This window comes from Globicephala melas, chromosome 8, assembly GCF_963455315.2.
Source record: "Globicephala melas chromosome 8, mGloMel1.2, whole genome shotgun sequence".
In the NCBI taxonomy this organism is placed as follows: Eukaryota; Metazoa; Chordata; class Mammalia; order Artiodactyla; family Delphinidae; genus Globicephala; species Globicephala melas.
The window spans coordinates 5697801-5707282 of record NC_083321.1 but is presented as its reverse complement, the minus strand read 5'-3'; the positions used below and the strand labels follow the sequence as shown (position 1 = coordinate 5707282).

The following is a 9482-nucleotide window of genomic DNA, read 5'->3' as shown; positions in this document are numbered from 1 at the left end:
AAGTATCTTTCTCTTTCCTCTGACTTGGGAGAAAGAGCTGCTGCTGGTAGTCTTGTCTTTAGAGGCGTCCACATTCATGATTTCATTTGATGTTCACAACAACCCATTTTACAGATGAGAAGACTGACCAAGAGGAAAAAGGATTTGCCTCAAATACTGAATGCCACCAGCTCACTTTTACTGAGCGCTTGCTGCATGCCAAGCCCTTTGCTGGGCATAGCATCGTCACATTTAGTCCTCACGACAACACGTGAGTTATCTGTCTCTGTTTTAGACAAGGAAACCAAGGGAGAAGGCACCCAGCGTCACGTAGCTGCGGGGGATGGAACCGAGGTTTACCCAGGAGCAGCTGGTCCTCAGAGCCTGAGCGCTTAACCCTATTCTGTGCTGGAAAATTAGGGGCAGAGCTAGGCCTGGAAAAAACCCAAGTCTCCTAACTTCCAGCCTAGAACTATCCTGTTTCTTTTTTCTTTCTTTCTTTTTTTAAATTTCCAATTGTAGCAAAAAAAATACAGAAACATAAAATGTACCATCTTAGCCATTTTTACATGTACAATTCAGTAGCGTTATATACGTTCACATTGTTGTACAACCAACCTCCAGAAGTTTCTCACCTTGCAAAACTGAAACTCTATAGCCATTAAGCAACTTGCCATTCCCCCCAGGCCCTGGCAACCACCATGCTCCCTTCTGTCTCTGTGAATTTGACAGTTCTAGGTTGGAGCTGTCCTATTTCTTAAAAGCCTGTCTCTGTTTTGCTGTTGAGCCATCTGTTCTGTCAACGAAATGAGTCTGGACAGCCAGGACTACAGGAGTTCAGGGGAGGGCAAGATCTTTGTGGTGGGGTGGTCAGGGAAGGCTGCCTGGAGGAGGAAGAGGAGGGCAGGCCACCGAGGTCAAGCATCCCTGAGTCACCCACAACACCGCCTCTCCACCCGCCCTTTGGTTTACAACGGCCACCTCAGCAGCACCAACCTTTGTCCCCAAGTGAGCTCCTGTCAGGTGGGTGGAGGCACCAGGCCATCTCAGAAGGCCAGGGGCTCGCCAAGGGGCTGGAGCAGTCCTGTGCCAGCAGCCTCCAGAACCATGGGTACAGGGCTACGCAGCCAGTCCTTGCGAGGACCACGGCCCTCCTATAGCAAGCTCCAGGAGCCCTGCGGGAGGCCCCTGGCAGGCCAACTGCGCCGGGCGCTGAGCCTCAGACAGGGTCGTGAGAAGTCCAGGTCCTCAGACGGAGGCCCAGAAAGGCTGGACGCCCCCGGGCAGGAGCAACTGCCAGGGAGCCTGGGGGACACAGAGCAGCTGATCCAAGCCCAGCAAGAAGGCAGCCAGTGGTGGCTGAGGCAATATCAACAGGTTTGGTTGAGGGTTGGTGGATGGAGGAGGGCTAGAGGGGAGGGGGAGGTCCCCAGGAGCAGGACCCAGGGCAGCAAAGGCTCAGAGGCAGAAATGTATGGGGCTGTAGATCAAAAAGATAACAGAGCTGTCTGGGGAAGGGGCTGGAGAGAGAGATATCCAAGAACTGTATTTCACGGGGGCCTGAAGGCCTTTGGGATTTATCCCATAGGCACTGGGGAGTCAGGGAAGGTTTTAGAGCAGGTGGGTGGTACGGTCAGAGCTGTTCCGAGATGATCAATCTGTCAGCGTGCTGGATGGGTGGATTTTGCTGGAGGCAAGAGATCAGCCAGTACAACTTCCCCAGGGTTACATCTTGTGCTCCCCTCTCCCCCGGGAAAGGGGGTGATCCGGCCCCCCTGGGTGGGAGCTGCCGGCTTCCTCTAGGAGGAAGGGTGGCTAGTGAGCCATGCTTCTGTCTCTGGGGTCTACCACCACCTCGTGGCTGTAGGTGGAACAGCACCTGAAGCCCACCACCCAGTCCAGAGACCTGGGCCCTGATCTCGGTCCCTCCTGTCTTGCAGAAGATAAGGAGAAGGTGGGAGAGCTTTGTCACCAGCTTCCCCAGCGTGACCCTGAGCCAGTCGGCCTCCCCACAGCCCTCGCTGGGCACCACCAGCTAAGGATGCTAGCAGCGGTGTGGGTCCTCGCTGCACCTGGAGGAGATGGTATGACCTACCTCTTCGTGGCCCTCTGGACTGTGAATGGAGTGACCTCCTCTGCGTGGACTGTTCCCCTTCCTTACGTGGCCCGTTGAGGCCTCTGTCACCAGGACAGAGCTCAGTGAAGCCAGACCCGTGGCTGAGAGCCTCTGGCGCATCACCTGGTCACAGGGCCCCGGCCGCCCTTCTTGCCAGCTGCTAGTGGTGGGCAGGGCATGGGCCTCCCTCCCAGAGGGTGAGCCCATCTCCAGGGTAAGGACTATGTCTTGTCGTGTATTGTCACTGTCCTCACAGCCTCCCCATGAAGGAAACAGAGGAAACCTTCCCTCCCTGTGCGAGAAAAACTGAGGCCCAGAGGCGGGAGGGGATTATTCTCTTTGGCATCTCCGGCTACGCCCCTACCCAATGCCCAACACTGCGTTGAACACAGGAATAAAAGTTGCTGAACTGAAGTAAATGGTTTTCCTACTGACTAACTCGCCCCCAGTCCTCTCCCAACCCCCTGGGGGCAGGTGGGGTCCAGAGCTTCCCAGATCATGGGGCAGAAGCACCAGGGGTAGGTCCCCAGGAGGCTGGGCATCTCCTGGCACTTCTCTGGTTCTCCCTGTGCTGATCTCAAGCCAGCGTCAGAGGACCTGGATCTCACCAGCTCCTTGCCTTTGTGCTCACCCCCATGAGGCAGGACTTACCCAGAGGATCAGAGAGGGCAAGGGGCCCACCCAGGGCCACACAGAGGGGAGGGTGGGACCCCAAAGAGCCTGAGCTCTTTGAGAGACACTGGCACCTCATATGGGGTCCCTGGGGCTCTCCCAGCTCAAGCAGACCCAAGGTCAAAGGTAAGGGAGCAGCTGCAAGCATCCTGGTGGAGGGTCTGTTCTGGGGTGGTAGGGGGACCTGAGGGCCCAATAGACAAAGGGGAGGTTCCCTATTTCCCCAGAGCCCAGGACCCTGGCAGAGCCATTCAGGAACAGGAGGGGTCCTGGGAAAATTTTGTCCCAGACAGTCACCGGGCTGAGACCAGGACAAGACCAGGACATCTGGCTTGGCACCTAGACTGTGGGAGATCCCTGGAAGCTTCCAACCCAATTAGTCACAAACTTTAGATGCCCCCTGCTCAGCCCCCTCTGCAGTAGCCCCTGCAGTAGCCCCTGCGGTGCCTCTGGGAGATGCTAGGACTCCAGGGAACCTAGTTTGAGTCCATGGCTCTGACAAACCCTCTTGATGTCCAGAGCAGGAAACTGAGGCCCAGGAGGGGTCATCCTCTGGGTCTCTGCCCTCCAGGCTCATCCTGGCCTCTTTTGTCCCCAGGGATTCTCCAGCTCATCTCCTTGCTGGTCTCCTTCTACTTGTCACACTCTGTGACAAGTGTGTCCAGTTATAAGCTTTTGTCATCCACAGGATGGCCAGTTCCACAGGGACCTGGCTTGCTCACCACTGGGACCCCAGTGCCTCGCTCGGGGCCTGGCACATAGTAGGTAGTTGTTGAGTGAATGAGGGACTGGCCCAGGGTCAGCTAGTTGATGGCTGAGCTCCACTCGGGTGGAGCCTTTCCTACCTCAGCCTTGTCAGCAACACCATCATCAGGGAGCACATTTCCGGGGCCTCTAGCAGAGGCCTTCGCCAAAACACACACACACACACACACACACACTCTGTTAGCTTGTTTCCAAAGACAGCAGCCGCCATCCCTCCCATGACGCGTGCCCTTTGGCATTGTTGCCACATCTCCCGACAGGAGGGGTATTCTATGTATTCTACTTGCCCTTGAATCTGGGTAAGCCCTGAAACCTGCTTTGACCAATAGAATGCAGTAGAAATAATGTTCTGGGACTTCTGGGCCTAGGCCTTAAGAGACTTGGTACCAATAGCTTCTGTTTCTGCCCGCCTGGAAGCTGGCTGCTGTGTAAAGGAGTCCAGGTGATTCTGCTAGTGTTGGAAGGTGGCACCCAAAGAGATAGGTCCATGTTCTAATCCCCAGAACCTATGAATTTTACCTCATTTGGAAAAAAGTCTTTGCAAGATATAATTATTAAGGATCTTGAGATGAGAAAATCACCTTGGATTACCAGGGGGCTAAACCCAATAACAAGTATCCTGATAAGAGGGACACAAAAAGGGAAAGACACAGAGGAGAAGGCGATGTGAAGTCAGAGCCAGAGATTGGAGTGATGCGGCCGTAAGCCCAGGATGCTAAGGATTGCTGACAGCACCTAGAAGCCAGGAGAGGAAGGAAGGACCCTCCCCTGGAAGCTGCAGAGGGAGCACGGCCCTGCCAGCACCTTGATTTCAGGCTTCTGGCCTCCGGAACCATGAGAGAATACATTTCTGTTGTTTCAAGCTACCAAGTTTCGGGAATTGTTACAGCAGCCCCAGGACATTCAGACAGTGTGTTTGCGGCCAAGCTCGCACCAGGAGAAAGTGGGTGGAAGTGGCATGCCTGCTGCCCCAGGCCAAGGCATGAAGCCTCCCTGCCCAGCCCTCCATGCTCCCCCTCTTCCCTCACCAGCTGGCCCGATGCAGAGGGTCCAAGGGGACCCTATCCAAGGCTAGGGGATGGCAGTGGCACTGAAGCAGAGCCCCCCTGCCACCCATTTGGACTGTGATATGGGTGCAAAATAGACCTTCATTGGGTTAAGCCATTGACTTGGGGGCTACTCGTTATAGCCACAAGCCTATGGCAACTCATCCCACATCAGCATCGTGTGGAAACTCGGGCAGGACTATTCACTCACTGCCAACAGCTCACCTGGGACAGTGTCTGCCTCATCGTAGGTGCCCAGGAAGCAGTTGTTGAATTACTGAAACAGAGACCTCAAGGATGAGTAGGAGTTAGCCTGGCCAGGGGAGGGGATGAGTGTTTCAGGTGAGGGAGGGGCCTGGGCAGAGGCCTTGAGGCCAGAGGGAACGCAGTGCGTCTGGAGGTGCAGACCATTCGAATGGGCGAGAGTGCAGCAGATGCCCCTGGCTCAGCAAACGGTCTCCCTCCCCTGAAGTGCACTCTCCAAGCTTTGCCCATCCTGGTTTCGTCAGCACGGAAGACTTCACTCTCATGGTGTGGCAGCCCATCAGACCCCAGAGGACTTGGCTGATAGCATGGACACTTGTGGGGGGATGTGGCTCCCCACCGAGGCCTCCCGACATTGGCGGTCAGGGTGGCCCAGGCACAGAGGGGACTCCTACGGAGCAAAAGCCCTGGAGGCTCTGAGTCTATCCACCCTCAGGCCAGTGTCTGCCACAGTTCCTATAAAGACATCCTTGATAAGTCAGTTTCATGCCTCTGTGTTCTCTTTCCGCTGCCCACAGAGGACAGAGCCCCCCAGTCCTCTCCCGGGCCGTGGGGTCTCAAGGACTGCTCCTGGGGGTCTCAAAGCCCGGAGCTGGAGGGCCTGATTCCCTTCACCCCCACCCCCGGCTCCATTCTCTGTCCCGCTCCACATCCCGGCCACACGCAGCCTCTCTGTGCATGCTTCCAGAAATGGGAGGCTCACTGCTTATCAAGCTCTGATCTCTCGATGTGACCTCTGCCCTCATCGAGCTCACAGTCCTGCTGGAGAGGGTCACAGACAGACAGACAGACAGATGACAGGCTGCTCTGCTACAAAACAGAACGAGTAAGTGCTCACTGGGCAGCGTGGTGAGGCAGATTGAACAGTAGGTGCTGATTCCCAAACCAGTGTGACGCTCTGGGCTTGGCTGGACATCTTCCCCAGCTTCCTGAGGCCTGCAGCCATGCCAGATGGGAAGAGGCTGCGAACAGGTGGAAAAAAATATCCTGCAGGGGAAATGGGGCTGCTCGGCTGCACCAATGGGGAAAGCAACGGGGCGAGCAGGGAACACTGTGTCCCCAGGCACCTTGTGAATTCAGGCTGGAAGGGCCCTCAGGGTCCAACAGATGCAGGCCATTTATGTTACAGATGAGGAAATTGAGGTTCCCACGGCAAGCAGGAGGCAAGGCTTGGGCTCCCCTCCAGAGCTCCTGCCTCCCTGCTCAGAACTCTCTGCTCACCTGCCCTGTAACCCCCTGATAACCCCCTTCCTCAGGGTCACCAAACTCAGTGAGTCCAGCCAGTCAGGGGGCCAGGGCCGGCCCAGGCCTGGGTATCAAACCTGGGACCCAAGCCCCTATCCAGCAGCTAACTTACTGTGTGACCTTGTGCCAGTCGTTACCCTCCTCCGGTTTTCATTTTCTCCTCTGCAAAATGGGGGCCGTGATCTCTGTGAATTCTCTGGACTGAAAGGCAGGTGAGGTGGCAGGTGTGCAATATCTTTGCAAACTGAGGTGGGCTGTGTCCTGACCGGGAGCGCCACATCGCCCCCCACCCCCATCACCCTCAAGATCAGGCTGAGAGCAAAGGGAGTAAAACTCTGTGGCCGAATGCCCGGGTTCTGCCACTTACTTGCTGGGTGACCTTGGACAAGTTGCTTAACCTCTCTGTGCTTTGGTTTCCTCACCTGTTCAATCGAAATAATAACGGTCCCTCCTCACCCAAGTTAATGCATGGAAAGCACTAAGAACATTTAGCCCTGGGATCTTAGTAGTCAGTTCCAGGACATTCTCCCTGCATGACCCTTCTCTGAGCCTCAGCGGTCTTTCTCTGGGAAATGGGGGTGTTAATAATAGCACCTGGCTCTAGGTGTCTTAGGGATGAGATGGGCCAAAGCACGCATGCGCTGAGTCCAGGGCCGGCCCACGGAAGCGCCCTATCAATGACAGCCTCGGGAAACCTGGCCCTCAGAGCCTGCCATGTCCTCAGCTCACCTTGGCCGAGCTGGACCTTGGCAGGGTCGCAGGCGTCAGGATCCAGGAAAGTGGGCCCAGCCGCAGACCAGACGGCTGCCCTGGGGCCTCCAAGGGGGTGGTCTCTTTTAGTGCCAATGCTGGAATGGGCGTGGGAGGAAGGCCTCTCTCCTCACCCTACCCCACCCCCTACCGTGGCTGTCACTGAACCCTCCCTGCCCCTACCGGCTGCCAGGCCCTCTCTCCCTTCTCTGAGCTCCAGGCACAAGCAGTCAATTCAACCAACGCCCAGCAAGTCACAGTCAGAGCCCTGCTCCGTTGAGAACTTCAGAAAGGACGACATGCGTAGCCCTCCAGGCCCCTTGGGGTGACAGCCCTGTTGATGATCCAGTACTCCAGAGCTGGCTAGGGAGCGGAAGTGCCCAGAGAAGGGCAAGCTTAGCTCTTGGAAGGTGGGCATCACAGAAGGCTTCCTGAGGAGCGGACAGCAGAGCTGAGTGTGGTTCACCCCGTGGAAGGGCTGGGGAGGGCGTGCCAGGCGGAGGGAGTGGCACGTATGGGACATGGAGACGTGGACCAGCTGGAGCGTTTGGAGATCAAGGCATAACTCAGTTTTGCTGGGGAAAAAATGGGAGTGGGGGAGGTGAGGATAGACAGATAGACAAGGGTCAGGGCTCAAAGGACCCGGGACGGCACATCACCCAAGGATCGCCAGGGAGCCGTGACAGGCTTCTCAGTAGAGGAGGGAGAGAGGTAGCTTAGAGAGATTCCCTGTGACCACTCCAGCACGGAGGATGGGGGTGCCCACTGTGAATGGAGCAGACCCACTGTGTTCCCACGTTACAAGTGAGAGTCTCAGGGTCGGGGGTGTGGGGAGGGAGTGGCTCAGCTGTGAACAGTATTTACACAGTCAAAACAATGTAACCAATGAATATCTAACCAGAGCTCATGAGGTATTAATAACTATATTGGGAGGGTAGGTGAGGGGTGATCAAGGAGGGCTACATCGTGATCTTTCATAGTAGAAGCCAACAGATAACGTTTACGTTTGAAAAACCAAGAAATGCAATGAAAGCGTATTATCTAGGAACACGGAGGTAAATCCCAGAGGAAACACCTCTGGGCTGAAGCCACGTGGGGGGGGGGGGCTGCCATGGGGATGGAGTGGGAGAAAGCAAAGGAATGTTAGTTTTCTTCATAAGTTTAGACCATTTTATTTATTTATTTTTAAAATTTTATTTATTTTTGGCTGTGTTCGGTCTTCGTTGCTGCATGGGCTTTCTCTAGTTGCGGCGAGCGGGGGCTACTCTTCATTGTGGTGCGTGGGCTTCTCATTGCGGTGGCCTCTCTTGTTGCGGAGCATGGGCTCTAGGCACGCGAGCTTCAGTAGTTGTGGCACGTGGGCTCAGTAGTTGTGGCGCGAGGGCTTAGTTGCTACGGGGCATGTGAGATCTTCCCGGACCAGGGATTGAACCCGTGTCCCCTGCATTGGCAGGCGGATTCTTAACCACTGCACCACCAGGGAAGCCCCTAGACTGTTTTATGTTTTAAATGAAGTACATTTATTGCTTTGATAATAAAAATGAAATAAAAATAAATTTAATATAGATTTATAAATTATTTCTGAGGATACGATTCCATGGCTGCAAGAATTAGACATTTGGAAATAAGTCTCTTTGATCAGGGATTGAACCCGGGCCCTCGGCAGTGAAAGTGCAGAGTCCTAACTACTGGATTGCCAGGGAATTCCTGGAAATAAGTCCTTTAAAGTCATTTTAAAAAGCAACACACACACACACATACACACACAAAGCAACACAAGATAATTGGCAAATTTTGAGTATGATCTAGATATTGGATAATAGAATGTCATCACTGTAACATTTTCTGAATTTGATAGTGTGGCATAAGAAATATATATTTGGACTCTGTCCCTAGTTCCTGGCACAGAGCTCCTAAAACTCTTGGAATTTCCTGAGTGATAGAGGTGATAGGAGCATCTTTCATTATTTGCAATAAGCCCCTTTCAACCACACCTGAGTTTATGCTAATAAGGGGATGCTGGGAGGATGGGGACTGGTTGCCAGAGGAACCAATCAGGTGATTAGAGGGTTGGAACTTTCAGCCCCACTTCCTGATATCTGGGGAGTCGAGAGGGGCTGGAGATTGAGTTCCATCACCAAAGGCCAGTGATTTAATCAGGCATGCCTACTTAATGGAACCTTCACAAAAACCCTAAACAATGGGGTTCAGAGAATTTCTGGGCTGGTGAACACATCGAGGTGCTAGGACGGTGACACTCCCAGAGAGGGCGTGAAAGCTTCCGGCCTTTCTGTATACTTTGCCCTATGCATCTCTTCCATTTGTCTATTCATCTGCATCCTTTATAATAAACTGGTAAACATAAATATTTCCCTGAGTTCTTTCTAGCAAATTATCAAACTTGAGGCGAGGGTCTGGGAACCCCTAATTTATAGCTGGTTGACCAAAAGCACAGGTGACAACCGGCAACTTATGACTGGTGTCCAAAGTGGGAGCAGTCTTGTGGGACTGAGCCCTTAACCTGTGGGGTTTATGCTAACTCTGGGAAGTTAATGTCAGAACTGAATTGTAGGACGCCAACTTGATGTCTGAAGAGCTGGAGAATTGTTTAGTGTGAGGGAAAACCCCACACATTGTGTCAGAAG

General features: G+C 54.1%; 1 protein-coding gene across 1 annotated transcript; it reads left to right on the top strand.

Moving 5' to 3' along the window:
- Window positions 1-1086: 1086 nt before the first annotated feature.
- C8H11orf86 (chromosome 8 C11orf86 homolog) lies at window positions 1087-2018 on the top strand. The gene is made up of 2 exons (XM_030833111.1): window positions 1087-1356; window positions 1920-2018. The coding sequence occupies exons 1-2, from the start codon at window positions 1087-1089 to the stop codon at window positions 2016-2018; spliced, it is 369 nt and encodes a 122-aa protein (XP_030688971.1).
- The last annotated feature ends 7464 nt before the right edge of the window (window positions 2019-9482 follow it).

Excerpts from the sequence above, each read along its gene's own strand:
- C8H11orf86 (XM_030833111.1), top strand. The coding sequence starts at position 1,087 with ATGGGTACAGGGCTACGCAGCCAGTCCTTGCGAGGACCACGGCCCTCC. Across the intron at positions 1,357-1,919 it reads GGCTGAGGCAATATCAACAG|AAGATAAGGAGAAGGTGGGA; the intron begins GTTTGGTTGAGG and ends CCTGTCTTGCAG.